General features: G+C 33.0%; 1 protein-coding gene across 1 annotated transcript in view; it reads right to left on the reverse strand.

Moving 5' to 3' along the window:
- Positions 1 to 6,921: 6,921 nt before the first annotated feature.
- Positions 6,922 to 18,595, reverse strand: part of LOC150090630 (ubiquitin-conjugating enzyme E2 J2-like) — a 74,129-nt gene continuing 62,455 nt past the window's right edge. Inside the window, exon 7 of the mRNA XM_090379235.1 lies at positions 6,922 to 7,155. Coding sequence (XP_090235361.1) covers positions 6,955 to 7,155 — 201 coding nt within the window. The 3' untranslated portion in view covers positions 6,922 to 6,954. The remainder of the gene's footprint in view (positions 7,156 to 18,595) is intronic.

Below are 18,595 nucleotides of genomic sequence, written 5' to 3' on the forward strand. Positions count from 1 at the left end.
CATTGTGTAGATTTGCTAGTGTTTTGTAAGTTGCACCTCACAATAACCTTTAAAATGGCAATGGAACAACAGAAAGCAATGCGTGTATTGTGGTTTGCAGAATTTAAATCTGCAGTTAATGCAAAGGCACTGTAACAGCGAGGTACCAATGAAAATGTGGAAGTGGGGTACTACCACGCAAGTCCATTAAATGATGGGTAGAATAGTTTAAGGGAACTGGCAATGTTCTGCATAAGAAGGGTGCAAGTCAGGCTGCAGTAGTGTTGAGAATGTTGAGTGCTTTGTGAAAGTTTTACATGCAGCTCAAGTAAATCTATCTATCATGCTAGCAGAGAACTATAAATATCCTGATTGACCATTCACAAAATTTTTTGCCACTGCCTGAAACTTCATGCATACAAAATCCAGTTTGTGCAAGCACTGAAACCAGATGATCCGCTATCCACAGCAAATGTTGGAGAACATTTGCTGTGGATATGCTCAATTGGATTGAAAACAATGATGACTCCCTGATCAAAGCTATCTTTAGTGCCAGGTCCACCTTCCACCTGTCCAGCAAGATCAACTGCCACAACTGCAGGATCTGGGGGAGCAAAACCCCTCATCTCTTTAGAGAGTGTGAATGGATTCCCCAATATTGAACATGTGACCCTTTCCTGTAATCAGATGATTGTCCTATTTTTCTTCGCTGAAACTATCGTAAACAGTAACAGTTACTTGGACATGCTAGAGCATTTTGTGATTCCAAAGGTTGCAGAACACCAACTGAACATGTTTCAGCAAGGTGGCACTCCTCCTCATTGGGCTTTGACTGTGCAACAATTTCTCAATGGACTTTTTTTTTCTTTGGGGGTTAGGTGAAGGACTGAGTGTATCATATTCCCACTGCAAATCTTGATGAAATTCGTGAGTGAATCAGCGACGCAACTGCTTTCACAACATCTGAAGTGTTAGAAAACACTTGGTGCTAAACAGTAAACCATTTGGATGTCCTATGTGCTATAAATGATGCCCATGTGAAAACATTAACTTTTTGAGTTGTCCTTTCCATTGAAAACATTTTTTTGCTGATATCGCTTGTAGTTCCTGTTATATAATAATTTCTAATGTGGTCAATAATTTATGGACGCCTAGTATAGCCCAACACAGAATTAATCCACAAAAGGGAATGTTAATTTTTTTAAAATTTTTTTTTATAAGGCATGCTGGAACATTTATTACCACCCAAATAGTGGAGTATTCATGAATACTTCTCATTTTTTCTGCTAGCAATTACACCTCTCTGAAACAGAACTGGGCCCAGGTGGGAACAGTTCTGTTTCAGAGAGAGAGAGAGAGAGAGAGGCATTTTCAGAACTGGCTCCACCTGGACCCAAAAAAATGAGAAGTATTCATAAATACTCCACTTTTTGGGTGGTAATAAATGTTCCAGCATGGCCAGTTCTGTTTCAGAGGGAGGTGTAATGGCTAGCAGGAAAAATGAGAAGTATTCATAATTGTTAAGAATATACATTATCATGAACAACTAGGAATTAAAATAATGCAGTCAATTTTTCTGAAGTATTTTATTTATTTATTATTATTTTTTAAATACCAGTATTAAATTTGTAATAAAAGTTGATATTACAATAAAGTATAAATCAATTCATACTCGTGCCTTTAAAGGATTTGTTTTCTTCATGAGTTATCTTTATGTGGTAATTAAACCATAATAAAATATGTATTTTATCAAGGTTTAATTATGCTTACAAGCACTAATTAAAACATGAAAATATTTTTATTTTACAGCATAATATTACACTTTTCAGGGCTTGGTTCATGCAAAGCAGAATGAGGACTGGTTTGAACAGCTTTTGGATAATGTAGATTATGTTACCTTTACCTTTCTTCTGCTATAATCTTTCTAGATTATGGCAGGAGAAAGACAGTTTGAAAATAATCCTCATTCTAGTATACATGTGACAAAGGTGCTGGAAAAAAGCACTTTAATTTCAAGTCTAATTTTTAAACTGATATTTGCCAAAAAAAAATCAGTGAAATTAAATAAAATAAAGGGACAAAAAGGATACTTATAAATCACAAGGATGAACAGATAACTCAAAAATACCAAAAACAAATTTTTAAGAAAAATCACCCCCCCCCATTAAATTTCAATTATATAACTGGGAAAGTTTTGATTTACTATAATTTTTTTCAATGGTACTTGTGTGCCTGAACTCAGAATATATATATATATAAAATAACACTATATATATATATATATATATATATATATATATAAAATAACACTGACTTTATTTATAGTTCATCTGTTCACTGCTTCATCTTTATTACTTTCTTTCAATGATTTAAAGATTCTATAAGATAAATAAATAATCTGTTACAACATTCTATAAATCAACTAACTATATTTAACAATGATAAAAATTAAATCAAATCTGAGATTTCTGTACCTTCCATTACATTTCAGTTTCACACAAAACCCTACCTGATCTTTATCATATTACTAAACAATCAAAGTGTAAATCTGATTTTAAATTAAGAATACTTTTTTTTTTTGATTATACACAAAACATTCATTTCAACCTTCAGTTTTAAGCCCATATGTGCTAATTGAGTGCAAGTTCAGTTGCAGAGAGCTTGATTCAGTTTTTAATACAAATATTTTATTCCAGAACGATTAGAATTAAAACAAATTTGCTAATTAGTTTTAAATATTTTCTAGGAATTTATAAAATCAGGAAAGAAAAGTCTCAGTTATTTTAATAAATATAATTTGAAAAATAAATATAAAAAAAAACTAAATTCTTGAGTTTATATTAAAAGTTGTCACGAACTAAGTTACACATTAACCAGTATTCTTACAGCCTATATGAAGGATCATGTTAATACTAATGTTAAATCAGTTTCAAATAGCATTTGTGGTTTTTGCAGCTATACTATAATGAAATTTAGGCATGGGAAAGTCTTATCATATTTAGAATTCTGTTTGTACAAATTACATGCACAAGGTAAGAAATTTTCTCTTGGGAGCTCAGCTTACAATAACACATTCATTACCAATACACAGGAATGAGTGACTGTTTATATTCCAGTTCTTTTTCTTAAATTTTTTTTGAAGTTTTTAAAAATGTATTTTAATTATCTAGCAAGTGTATCAAAATAGTTACACCAACAGGTGTGTTAGTGTATACTGGTAACCATTTAGCTTTACTGCCATAAAACGCAAAATGGAGCATTCCATAATTTTATTGTGATGCTATTATCGGACAATGGCTTCAAGGTAGATAATATAGTTGAATACTCATTAGAATATGGATTTTTAAGGTTATCTCCTGGTACTAGGCGAAGATTGAATATTACAGTAGAGATAGTACCTTTAAATCCAACAGATGACCAGAGTTTTGGAGATGAATTTTTTGGATATGATGATATATTAATTGACAACTTAAAAATGTAACTGGGAAAGAAGATAATGAAAAAACAATTATCTTCAGTAACAATCTTATTACTATTTAATAAATATATTTCATAGCTACCTCACTTTCAATGCATGCCAAAACACAGAGCAAGAGAAACCAATGTTGAGACCAAAACCTATGGAACATTAATACAGGAAAGAGCACACAGCACATTTTGTACATCACAGCCACAAAGTGTTTTTTTTTTTGGCTGTGATCAGCTACACATTTTCAATTAAAAATAATCAATGATGTAGAGCAAACTGAAAAGTGCACTGGAAATACTAAAAATCAACCTAACAATTCTGATCAGGAACTAAGTTTTCCTTTCATTTTTGATTGTTAAAATACTGTTAAAAACCCACTATATGGTTTAAGTAAGACAATAAGCAAATTTTCCTGACCTGTACTGACCAAAGAAAAAGAATTTTGACCTTGTCTGCAGCGTTACTGAAATATATATATATATATATATAACAAACATGCAACCAGTAACCATTAACAACAAAATGAAGAAAAGTCTTAACAGCACTAGTCTGATAACTGAATATGAAGTCAAAAATCAACAGCCTCACTATACATGAACTGAATGAAAAATTGGTGTAGATTCAGAGCTTAAAGCCAATGCATATTGGCTGAGGGAATTTAAATATAGATATAGGATTGGGCAGTTGCAAATTTCTAATAAGTTTGGTTAGCATCCCACTATATATAAAAAGTGAACTAGAGAAAAAATAATTAGGTCTGGTAACATATTCAGAATAATTTAAATTTACTCACCCACCTCATTTAACCTACACTGTTTCAGCATACCATAACTAATCAACATCCAGCAAAAGATTCTTAATGACCAGAATCAATACTAATTTCATGACTGCACTTTACGATACAAGGCAGGTCATCCCCAGTAATAACTATATCAGATAAAAATTTTTTTTTTTTTTTTTTCATCAGCATACTGGTAAACAAGGAGAATGTTAATAATCAGGCATTTTGCTAAAACTGTGTTTGCATATTTACTAACTTGCTGCATAAGCTAAAGTTTTTTTTTTTTTTTTTTTTGCTTATAATGAATACTTTAAAGTCATAGTACTTATGTCCATATTTTATTGGCAAATAATATAAAACAAAAGTCTGCTTACTGCACAGATCTCTTATATTATGGGGGCTATCACTACAAAATACCTTGGTGCAACATTAAATTAAAAAACATTAGAAAGTAAATTAGAAAACCACTACAACTTTTTATTTTGTTAAATCCCAAAAAGACAATCAAAGGTAGACTGCTTTATTTCAAATTATATTATACTGAATTTAAAATATTATATTTAATTAAATTTCAAGATTTTATCTTAATAAAAATGTTATCGAACAAACATTTTAATATTAAATTTTAAATTACAATTTATTTAATTGTGTAACATTATTAGCAAATCTTTATTTGGTGCAAACAAAAATACATAAATTCTTTTAGCAAACCAATAACAAAACAATGTCTCCATTTTTTTTCTTTCTTTTTCAAACCAGCAATCTTTATATATTCTGCATTTGCAACCCCACATTTGACTCACATGTTAAAAGGAAGCATATTCTAGAAATTTTCAACCATAACTACCAAAACATTTAAAGCTATAAAGCTCCTTCTTTCAGAAATACAATTTCTTTTACAGGCTGTTAGTTTACATATAGTTGTCAGTTTCCCTGAAGGGTGAGAATGCAAATACACAAAAGTAGATTCCATTAAAGTACCTTAAAAATCCCTAACAGTAATTATGAACGGTAAATATATGCCAGTAGAATAACATGCAAGTTTTTGATATTTGGAAAAATATTTTAAGGAAGGCTATGACAAAGAGAAAAAAAAAGGGGTAGAATTCTATAACCAAATGCCATATTCAGTCAAACATGACAAAATTTCTTTACATAAACTAGTTGTTGTTCAGCTATTACAAGAACAAAAATTAATCTTGTAAATGTGATGCAGATTCCACAAAAAAAAAAAAAAAAAAGGAATTGGTTCTAGTCTGGTTAATCATAGTTTGAGTATATAAGAAGCTGGTGAATTATCTATTTAACTGCTAAGGCCTAACTTCAAATTAATTTCATGGTGCTTCACAATAATGTTTTTTTTGTGGGATACTTGTGTAAATAATTTAAAGTCAGTTCAGTGCTTCTCAAAAATTCTGCCAGTTTAGTATTCAAATTAATACTGAGAAAATGATGCACCAGACAATAATAAATGAAAAGAAATGTAAAATGAAACAAAACTAAGTTAACTGCACTTTTTGCTTTAGACTCAATGACAACATCTTAAAAGGTTATTTGTTTTCATTCCGACACAAAGTTGCTATAGTGCAGTGATAAAGCTTTTTTGGATATCATTTAAGAACCAGCTGAATTATCTACCATATTATATTATATGCTGTTTGTTTGTCATTTGGTTTTTAGGAGCATTAGCAACTGAGGCCATATTGCTCCGGGAATATGCAGTGGTCATTCCCTTGACCTTTCCGCATCCTCCACATTTGGTGGTGATGGGCTCGAACCCCGGTCAAATCAAGAAGCGTGTGTTACGCACTGCTGCTCCTTCCCACCTGGCTACGGAGGTGCCAATATATATATATTATATGCAAAATGCAAGAAGTAAATTAATAAAATAAAAATAAAGTATATTTCATTTTCCAAGTTTTAGTGAACTTACATATCAGGTTTGCTTCCTAGGTAACTGTAGAGTTATGCTAACTTAGAGCTATATATATATATATATATATATATATATATATATATATATATATATATATATATATATAAACCTTGAAAATATACAAATAGATGTAACATAAAAAATCCTCATAATAAACAAACTGATCAATTGTTGCTCTCTAAATATATGTCTGCAATGCAAACATTAGTTACTTTAAAAGTAGTTTATCATTTTTAATATAGTCATATTTAAAAATAAGTTAATATTTTATTTATGAAAATTTTTAACGATTAAATTGTAATAATATGCACCATCAATACAGTAGGTTATATAAATATTACTTACACTACTGAAAAATGCATGCAAGGAAACAAGGAGTGTTTTGGTAAATTAAAGCAGTGAAATTCAAATTCTTAAAAAATAAGTAGTGTGATTTTATACTCCCACGACTGATTGCAAGGATCTCAATACTGCAGAAAACAAATTGAAAACGATTAATATATATATAATATACTTTTAATTACAGTATATGAAAATTAATGTTTATTTGCCCTTTAGTCTCTACATACTTTCAGAGAGAAAAGAAGACAGGATAACATCTCTTTTAGGCCCATGTATACCTATCCAAAAATAATGGCACATTTTTTTCATTGTTTTTCTTTCTCAATCCAGTAAAAGACAAATCTGTATGTAATTCTCTCTTCAGAATTAAGTGAACAGAAAATGCCTATTGGTCCATGTTAATTTTTACATCTTGTAAATAAATGCCACTAGACCACTTAAAAAATGCTAAACAATACTCATTAAAACACATTTCACAGTATAAGCAAATGCTGCAAATCCTAATATTACAGCTACATTGGTTAGTGCACTGCCTAAAACATGGCCTGGATCACGGTAAACAGGATAAGGCTGCTGTTTATCTTTCCCTTCAGTTGTTAATCCTTTTTCTGGAAGCATCTTTCTTTTTGCCAAAGTCTTTTTGCATTCCTAAAAAAAATTTAAAATTAAATAAAGAAAATATTAAATACAGAATGGATTTTTTTGAAAATATATCACTTAACTTATGTATTATTAAACTGTCTGTACTACTGCTGTTATTATGGTTATTAAATGTCTGTATGTATTACAGGTGATCCCCACTTAACGGAGTGCTAAGTGAATCTGCGCTAAGCGAGCGCCGCATTCCCATAAGGTAATATATGCATTTGTGAGTTGTGGTCGGTGCCATAGGATATTTCCTAGTCAATAATAAACGGTAGTGAAAAGATGCATAAATGTCGGTCAAAATATTTAATATTCAAATATTCGTACATATAAAATATTCTGCATTACATGTGGTAACTACTTACGTATCAAAAGTAATTACATGTGGTAACTACTTACGTATTATGTAGTAACTACTTACGTATCAAAATTAAAATTAAAATCATGAATTTAATTGATCTAAATTGATTTAATTTAATTAATGAATTTAATCATGAAAAATGTGTCGATTTTGGGTTGAACTTTGGCCCTCTTCCAAATAAACTAAAAGGGGTATTAATTTTAAATCCCCCCGCAGCGTTACCATACTACAATAAAGTCAACCGATCCTTCGCCGCTTTGAAACCTGGCATGCTTTTTTCTTCTTTCAATATGAAACTTCTTTTAGGCATTCGTTTCCACAAAAGTCCTGCTTCATCTATGTTAAAAACTTGTTGAGAAGTATAACACATAATATCCCTCTTCAATAATTTTAACAAGTTCTTTTTTGAAAGTTTCGGCTCCTTCTGTTCTATTCAATCTATTCAACCAGCCCTTACTAGTTTTAAATGGTTCCACATTTTTTTTTTTTTTTTTTTAGGTGAGTTTTCTTAAGATCATCATATTGGCTAATCTCTCTCTCTCTTTTTTTTTTATAATATTTAACTTAACTGAATTCTGCATTGGATATTATCTTCAATAAAATTAAAGTCTTTCCATTTCAATCCAATAGCTGGCCTAGCCCTAGTTGCTTGCAGTGGAACAGCTATCTTTCCCGCTGCTAAAATTAATTCTTTATTTTTTTTTATAATTGTTCTTACAGTTAAACCTGCAAGTCCTAAATTATGGCACACTTTGTCTTTGACCGGAATCGATTCGCTTCAAAACGTCTAATTTAATTTTCAGTCTTTTTCTTACATTTATAGTCTTCGTACTGCGCCCAGACGTTGTTGCTTTTTCATTCTTATCAGCCATTATTAACTCTTCTAAAACGTAACTGCGTTGGTTGCATTAATTACGATACAATGTTCAAGTAAACTGTCCGTTACACACGATGTCTAATACAGTACTGAGTGATGACTAGACTTCGGATAAATGCATATAACGCAAATATTACAAGCTATATATTTGGTTGTTTTTTTAAAATGTTGATCTCGGAACTACGTAACAAGTCACTGTACTGCAATTAAATTAGCGTGCGAGAAAATTTCTCAAGTCGGCTGTGGGAACATTTTAATTCTGTTTTGCTATTCATTTTCAAGCTATCGACACTATCAAATGAAACGATTTCGTTAAATATGCCAAAAATGCAATCTGTAAAAGAGCATTATAGTGATCTGTGACAGCGTTATAGTCAGATAGGAGTTATAATATAAGAACAGCGTTATAGCGAATCAGCGTAAAGCAAACCGCATTATAACGGGGGCCTGCTGTACTGTTATTAATGGAGTGAGTTGAATTGAATGCAGCAAGTAGCATGCAACTTACAGAAAAACAACTAACAGACCTATGCCTTTTCCACACAGCATCCATGCTACCATACAAGGAAGATAAGTGAGCAAAAGCTTGACCTATGCAAATTGAAGGGCAACTGTAGGAAGCAAGTCTTTACTAGCAAGAAAATGAATGAAGGGAATATTATTAGTCGAATACGTGTAGAAAGAAAGAAAAAAAAAAAAAAAAAAACCAAGTGTTTCTTTTTTGGTGTTGTTATTGTTATGCCAAACAACATACTACTGAACAGAAAAAGAACCATGCCATTACTTTGTCACTACACTGCATTAGAAACTTCACTATCCATACTCATTCATAACAATGAATTGAAAGAAAAAAAAAGTTGTTGCTCAATAAAAACTATTACCAGTTGTAACAACCCTAAGTTACTACATTTGCCAATACAAGCAAATAAAAAAAAATAATCTTTTATGGCAAGAATGAGGACCCACACACCCATTTGTGAAATGGTTAGTCACAGGGCATCTTCAAGTACAGATATACAGGCAAGTAGTATTCCCTGATCATTATGTTCCAAACCAGAACCAAGAAAGTGTGTTGTAATCACATACCAAACCAAATAGTGCCTTTTGGTCTGGAATTCATTTTCACCATTCCTGGATCATAATCTTCCTAATAATGGACAATCAACTCCTTCAATATGGAACACTACTTTGTCTGACCAGAGAATGTTGCTGAACAAATTGGAGTAATCCTCTTTCCATGATAAGATTTGTTAAGCAAATTCCAAGCACCTTCAAGCAATTTTTGGGCATAATAAGACTTCCAAGTGCTTTGAGTAATACAGTTCATTTTCCAATGCGATATTTCATTATATTCCACTTTCTCTTGCAGCCTGTCTATATAAAACTTTTAATACTGTGGTTAACGTGATTTTTAATAGCTGCAATATTTTCTGCTCATGATACTGAAAGCTTCTCACATTTTTTTCTCATCTGTGATTGAACCCATGTGGTCTTCATGTGATAATTCTTAAAATTATTTTGGTGACATAGAGTACTGGATGTCTTCTGTGTGAAGCTGATCATCTTTGAACTACAGTGACACACTGTCACTTCATATCTTCCTTGGATTTCCATACACTTCTAGATGTTTAAGGGTTCACATCAATTCAATAAAAATTCAATATCAAAGGGAAATTCAGTGCTCTGCCACAATAGATAGGTTGTAGGATGGAATCTAGCAGAAGAGTCCTGAAAGTAAATGGATGTTACCATACTTCTTTTTTATTTAGCTGTTGAATCCCATATTATTCTAGTAGCTTGGAAAAGTAGATTTCCAAGTTAAAAGTAGAAAAGTAGGTTGGAAAACCAGAAGAAACTTCTCAGACAAAATTAACACAGAGATCACAAAGTAAAGAAATAATTATTTTTTTTTTATGGTAAACTTTTGTTGTTAAAGTTTGTATTACTCTAACACGCAACTAAGGCCATGAAGCATCACAGTGCATCTGTAATCCCACACAGCCCAAATCATTCCCAGTATGATAAAAGCATCATACATAATTTCCTCTTATTCATACAAGCACTAAACTTTTTTTTTTAATGGGTAGTTTGTTCAAAATTGCTGTTGCAATATTCTAATGGTATTGACAGCCTGAGGGTGAAAAAGCCAGTAGAAATTAGGTGGCACTAGTCTAATAGCATGACTGGTTGAGAATGTGGTTGGGAAGGGTCTTCTAGAAATTTATTGACATACAGATCATTTCTGGTTACTTTGTCAACTAGTTTCTTTTTGCTTCTGAATGCAGGAAGCTACTATGTTATTAGCATACCACTAACTTTCACAGCTTTCCATAAAAAAAAAAGTATGATGCAGGCTACTAAATGGACATCTACACATATAATACAACTACTAGGCAACAGACCCTAAATTTCTTCAAAATTTTACTTCTGGTCCCTGTAACAACTTTCCTCCATATATGTTTCCTAAAAATTGCAAGCTACAGATATGTAAGACTTTTTTGAACAAGTTGTTTCTCAACCTTCAACCTATCTCTGGTACATTTTAGGGGTTGCCATAACAGAAAAGTAGACTTATTGTAAAATGGAGACAGTCCACTTGGCATAAAATATATCAAGGACCACACGACATTAACTAAATTTACTGTTTTACAGCACAGCACAATAAAAGCTATATTTTTGGTATAGAAGTACCATATATCAAATTCTCACACAGAATACAATAAACTGACATGATGCAATTTAAGCAGTTAGTTATTCTAAACTTGAAAAATACAAAACAACAATTAGTAAACTTTATATCAATAGCAGTACTGTTGTTATATCTCAATTGTTTGAAGAGTTATATTAAACTTCTGCAGTTTAATATAACTGCAGAAGTTTAATATATTTAATATATTGTTATATTATATGAAGAGTTATATTAACCATATTCCTGTCTGCTGGGGTATGTTCCAGCCCCAACTGAGTTCAGCAAGTTAATTCTACAATTTTTACTCTAATTACAGAGCTGAAACTAGCTATAGTTGGAGCCAGAACTGTTTTCTTGAATTTTCCCACTAAAATTTTCAAAACCTATTGAATTTCACGCAAATGACAAAAATGTGACATCAAGTATGCATTTCTTTAGACCTTTTCAATTAATTTTTATACCCCGCCCTAACCAGCCTAGAACTTATGAAACCTGACACTTGATTCGTTTCTTGGTGTAAAGCACCCGAATTTCTTTTTACAGTGAGTAGCAGTTCTGATAAACAACTCCGCCTGAATACGAGTGAAGCGTGGGAAGTATATGCCACGTGATCTCGTCTCCCGTACAGCTACATCGAGACGGGAAGGGAGAAGTGTAAATAAACAAAAGAGGAACGGGAGCTACTGTTTTTGACATAAGAAGCAATAAAGCAATACAGTTGCAATAACTGTTTAAGAAAGGTGAACAGATCGTATTTCCTATCTTCAACGTGTATTGCTCCTACGAACAGAAGATCAAGGAAATTCATCTGTTGGAAACAGGAAAAACTGGTGTAAAACTGATAACATTGCAATGCGCATTTGATAAAAAAAAAAAAAAAGTTTGTTTTATTGTAATTGTTTTTAGTAAACAATATCGGAACAGCAGTTTCCTGGGTTTGATCTTCTAACCAAATTTCGAGAAAATATTTCTATTTATAGCTGCGTTATGAACTTCGAAAACTGATGCATCAAAAGAAAGGAAAAAAAAAAATCATCCGCTATGAATAACGGGTTCTTTCTTGAAATGTGTATTGTTCACATGACTGCAATATTTCTAACAATACAAAGCTAACAGATTACAAATAACGGCTGCTCAAAAAGTATTGTTAGAAGATATTTGCTTGTTACGCTTTGATGTCATCGCAAAGGGAGAAATTCTGTTTCAGTTCAGAAGCCAAATAAATTCACTATCCACGGTCATAAAGCTGTTCTGAGCTGCAATAAACAGATAAACTCCGCTGACAAATAGACTTACTCCCCATCACTTTTATTGTTTTACTGTGGTTTTTGGCAGATGAGTCGGTGACTGCTAAATGCAGTGTGGTTTCTTGTATTCTCTCTCTCTCGGGATCTCTGACCGTGTGGTCATCACTGAATATAAACAGAAAGCTGCCCACCAATTATCAACTCTTTTACCAACCTTCTAATGTATGTTGTGTTCAAATAATCCACTTTGCGAAATTCGAAAGTGCTACATCAATTAGGAACAAAAACGGTTTCCCCCAACATAATGAATTACTTTATAGGTATAATCAGTGCTTTTTTTTTCTAAAAAAATAGGTGCCAGTACTCATTCTTTGCTATCAGAAAAAATTCCATGCCGGCATGGGTGACACGGCTAGCACGCAGTGGGTGTCAGCTGCTTCCGTCTGTTAAGGAGATCACGTGACACTGGGCGGAGTCAGCACCCGTCAATCACGGCCGTATCGATAGCAGTGGGAATGCTGTATCCGATACTGAATCTAGACCATTAATTTTATTAACACACAGTTCATTAAGCATAAATTTTTTATACAAGTATATAAAAAATAAGTCAAAGGTGAGTCTTATTTAATAAATAAAAAATAATAAGTAAAATGTAAAAATACAGTAAGTACCAAGTAAAAAAAATTTCATAATGAAGTTTTGGTCAAATTCAGAAACAGGTACCTCTTGCAGACTGCTAGCGATACGGCCGTGATTGACGGGTGCTGACTCTGCCCATTGTCACGTGATCTCCTTAATAGATGGAAGCAGCTGGCATGGCTGACATCCACTGCGTGCCAGCCTTGTCACCCACGCTGGCATGCTGTAAAAAAGGTGCCGGTACACCGTACCGTTGCGTACCGTCACAAAAAAAGCCCTGGGTATAATAAAGGAGGACTACTGATGTGATTTTACTGACTGGAAGGAAGTAGTAGCAGCAGTAGTAGTAGTAGTAGTAGTAGTAGTAGTAGTAGCAGTGGCATGTGATGCAAGAAAGCAAGTGTATGAGCTTATGCAGCATCAGCCAAAAAGAAAAAAAAAAAAAAAACACACCATTCCCTCCAAATGCCTGTCCAGTTCCTCCTTAAATTTATTCAACCTATCAACTTCCACAACGACAGATAGAAGTTTCTTCCAGCAATTAACCACCCGCTGGCTAAAGGCAAATTTCCGCACATCTATTCTACATCCGTCTTTTCTTAATTTGAATTTATGCCCCCTTAGGCTCGTAATCTGAACAAGTGGAAGAATCCCATCAGAATTCAGCGTGCTCAACCCATTCAAGGCCTTATATACCTCAATCAGATCACCGTGCAGGTGCCTAGTCTCCAGCCACTGCAATTTGCAGAACTTAAGCCTCTCTTGGTAAGAGGATCCCTTTATTCCCCTCACCAATCTTGTTGCCTTTCTCTGTACACGCTCAAGTAAATCTACATCCTTCCTAAAATGAGGCCTCCAGACCTGTACGCAGTACTCAAGGTGTGGCCTGACCATTGCCTTATACAGAGGGATAATCACCTCCTTTTCCCTGCTAACAAAATTCCTATATATCATTGACAAAACCCCATGACCTGCCCTGGCAGCCTGTCTGCATTACTCAGAAAACTTCATATCTGCAGAATTATTCCCAGGTCTTTTTCATTTTCTACCACCTTAAGTGTAGTACCACACAGTTGGTACGTTTCTCTGGGGTTACTTCTACCCATATGCAGTACTTTGCATTTGTCAAGGTTAAACTTCAGTTGCCACTTCAGTTTCCACTTCATTATTGTGGAAAGTGTCCACAATAAAACATCTGTACAAGGCGGAAACATGCAGTCACTCAAAGGATGAGCAATACAGCAATGTTTGAAATTTATAATGTAGTTCACTAGCTAATATTTCCAGAGGAGTTATTCTGGATTTTTTCTCAAATGAGCATCAGACCAAATTCGGACTAATTAGTAATTCTGTATTCTAGGATGAACTGACTAATTAATTCTGCATCCTAGGATGAACCGACTAATTAGAACTTCAGCATCTGTGATGAAACGTCGCGCACACCGATATCGTTGGCTACAGCAATAATGTAAAGAAACGAAGCAAAATATTGTAACAGAGCTATAATGCAAAATAATGTTAGAAAGTAAAAATGCAAAATATTGTTCTCTAAAACAATTGTAGTTTTGGCATCCTAGAATGAAGCTGACTTAGAGCTGCAATGCTGTTTTTTTATTATTATTATTTATTTTGTGTTTTTGTATGGGCGGCTCCTAGAACAAAAGTTCATCTCGGCCTCGTTGCTCTGTTCAGTTTTTACGCACTGTCAAGGTAAGGCCAGTGTGTGTCATGAAAAAAAAAAAAAATATCATAGGAATATCCCATGTTGCATGAAGACATGAAAAGGAAAGCAAGAGAGAGAGAAAAATTTTTCATCCCGCACGGGAGAAAGTGACAGGAAAGAAAAACTGTTTGTGAGCTTATGTGTGTGTTCTGTATTGTGATGTGTTTGGGCATTTTGGCTACCTGGAAGCAGTGATCACCTGGACGACTGCCTCCAGGTACTTGTTCCTAGCAGGAGGGCAAGGCCTCCCCTACTATCTGCACGCCCTCCTCCCTGGGAAACTCGTTCCCCAGGGAGGAAAGAAAAACTTGTATAAGATGAAGAGAGGGAAGAAGAAAAGAGAAGAACAATCTTGGCCTAGGAAAGCCCCAATCCAGGATGGATTGCTAGAACAACACAATAAAAAAAAATAATAAAAATAATAATAAAATAAAAAAAAATAAATAATAATAAATTTTAAAAAATAATAATAATAAATAAAATAAATGAAAGTTAGCTCTCTGGACCTTTGACAATCTCTTGGCCTTCTCCCCACCAAAAGGGTATTTTTTTTATTTCTCTCTCTCCCTCTAGGGTCGGACTAGAAAGGGTGGACTCCCTCCCCTAAGGAGTTTTTTCCCTCAAGTGATAGAAGGGAATTGGAAATTTCATGAAAATTAACCGTTTTAGTTCATTCGGTGAACGGCTACTCTGTCAGTGCAAGAGAAGTGACTTTATTACAGTCACAGCTTAGAATGGAATTCAAGCATTGAAACACATGACATTTTATGGTGAATTTTTCGGACATTGTGTGATAATGAAAATTCAATTTTTTTTCTTGAAATTTTTTTGATAGTATCAAATGCATATCAAGGAAATATTGAAGTATTCAATAACAATTACTTACAATTTCCCAATCCCTCACTACGAGTAACAGACTGTTCTCACAATCTGTTACTAGCAGCGCATTTTTTTTTTTTCTTCGTTTGTACACCAGGTGAGATGCATGTGAAGTTCCTTCACATAAGTTTTCAAAGTTTATAATGCAGCTATGAATAGAAATATTTTCTTGAAAGTTCGTAAGAAGATCAAATATACATCCATGAAACTGCTGTTCCAATTTAGTCCTCTAGAAACAATTACAATAAAGTGAACTTTTTTTTTTTTTTTTTTATGAAATGCGCATTGTAGTGATCAGTTTTACGACAATAATTTTTTTTTCTCTTTTATTTTCCTTCTGTTTCCAGTATGGCTTCCAATAGATGAATTTCCTTGATTTTTTGTTACTAGATACAATACATATTGAAGAAAGGAAATTCGATATTTTAGTTTTTCAAAATCAATTTGTTGCAATTCTTTTGTACAGCAATTATGAAAAGCAGTAAAGCAACTGTTGTGAGTGAGCCATGAAAATTAGTGTTTGCAAGTAATGATGCTCAACTGTTTGTTTTCCACGAAATTTGTTTACAGTTTCATTTTATCCTTGGATCACCTTGGTAACGCTAATGACGTAAGCTTGACCAGTCAATTATCTCTCCGCGTGTGTCGATTCGTTTTAGCTAGAGGCGCTGAGCTGAGGTGTGAATTTTTGAACTAATGATGTAACACGTTTTATTTTCAAAGCTTGGATCTTGTTTTGCCCACATCAAAACTTAATAAATTAAAATGTGATCGTACATTTTTGCTGTTTTAGAGTGAATTAATAGTTTTTTCTGAGCACTAAAGGTAGGAAATCAAAGAATATACTTCTGTTTATGTATATTGAGAGTTTCAATTTTGTAAATTGAGTAGAAATTATGGAAATTATTAGTTTTCTTCAGGAGGGACAACTTTCAAGTTAGGGTTAAAAATTTTAGAAAAAAAACAGGATGGACCTGGCTCGGGTTAAACTTCTGCAGAAGTTTAATATATTTAATATATTGTTATATTATATGAAGAGTTATATTAAACTTCTGCAATTATTGTATTGTATCGATATGAATATTTGAATTTTTCTGCCATAGTTTTAGTATTGATATAGGAGAGGCACTTGGGAAGTTTCCACATAGTTTTGTAGCAGTAGTAATCAGTATTAGAAGACTTATAAATTATGATTTACAGCAATACATACATGTTTTAATAACTTAACTTTATCACATAGTACGCAACATACAATATTTATATTTGTAGAGATTTTTATGTCGGTGATTTGGCATAAATATAGTATCGCGTAGCTGGTAGTATAGTGCATATTAATGGAATTGCAGGTTTTCATTGTGCTAAACAAGTACTCATAGGGCTCTAATCATGTAGGCTGACGTATATTTTTTTGTTTTAGCTAATAAACATGTTTGTTACTTACCGTTTAGGATTGCTTAAGAAACCACAGTTGACTTCTGCTGCCACAGTTTTGTATCGATAAGAACATTCAAATTTGACACCACTGTTATAGTATTGAGTATGTGGTAGGGGAATTCTGGTGTTTTACTTGTGGCAAATAGGTAGCTTGAAAGTTCGAATCATGTAAGTTGGTTTTAGATAAATTTATGATCTATTATAATTATCAAACACTAGACATGTGGTCTTAAAACTTACAAATGTAATGATATAGCATAATATATATATATAACGTAAACTTGATAGGAGATATGAAACAAATATACCATAAGCTCGATATCGCTATATATATATATATTTATATAGTATGAATCAGAGCTGTAATACTTAATATGTTCTACGTTGATAATAATATTCGTAAATTAATAAGAGGAGTTTACCTCAATATAGTACGTGGAACACTTCCGTATGATACCCTCCAGAAATTAAAACGGAAAAAACGAAAAAAATCGACAACTTACCGGTACATTAAAGTAAAATATAAATAATTAAATAATTAAAGTAAAATTAGACTAAGGCGCATTTAGGGCTAGAGCCTCAAGCTGCGAACAAATTTAGACTATGTATATAAAGTGCTTAGCATTGAACGTTACGTTGAACGTTAAGTATTTTGGCCTCGTTAAATAAAAAAGTATGTTTTTCGTTAATGGCATGAAAGGCTAATTCTGACGCTGCTGAACGAGAAGCACGAATTTTCTGTTTATTCAGAAATGGCTGTGTATTATGATGCTAAGCACTTTATATACATAGTTTAAAGTAAAATATAAATAATTAAATAATTAAAGTAAAATATAAATAATTAAATAATCAATTTAACACAATTCAAAATCAATTTAAAACAATTAAAATTCAAAATAACGCAATTAAAAGAATCTAACGAAAATATTCAAAACGATTTTCCTTCCTGAAGCTGACAATGCTTTTCGACCGACTGTCGTGATCACAGGAATGAAAATTACCGAATCAGGCTAAACCTGCTACTTAAATAGTGATTATATGTCTTCGCGCATGCGCGTAAAGGTCCACGCATCAGAGATCAAATATGGCCGCCGAACATTAACAGAATTGTTGTGTAATTTAATTTCAACGGTTTCTGCAATTAATAGTCGCGTATAATTACGTTGAACGTTAAGTATTTTGGCCTCGTTAAATAAAAAAGTATGTTTTTCGTTAATGGCATGAAAGGCTAATTCTGACGCTGCTGAACGAGAAGCACGAACTGAGGCTTCGTGTTGATTTACACGAATATTAAGAGAAAACCACGTCGAACCCTGGTAAGACGAGTCGCAATCACCGCAAGAAATGTTGTATACTAGATCATTAATTTGTGTTGCGAACGCGGAAAGAACCGAGCGATTGTTCAGTATAGTGTGTAACTTCCGTATAGGCCTAGCTATAATTTTAAAATCGGTATCTTTAAAGAATCTGTTAAGCTGTTTGTGCCACTGTTCAACATATGGGACAGAAATAAAGTATTTTTTGATATTACTATTGTTGATTGGTGTAGTATTTTGTATCCTATCCTTAGCTTGTACCCTAATTCGATTTATTG

This window comes from Mastigoproctus giganteus, chromosome 1 (assembly GCF_048544385.1).
Source record: "Mastigoproctus giganteus isolate SK-2022 chromosome 1, ASM4854438v1, whole genome shotgun sequence".
Lineage (NCBI taxonomy): Eukaryota > Metazoa > Arthropoda > Arachnida > Uropygi > Thelyphonidae > Mastigoproctus > Mastigoproctus giganteus.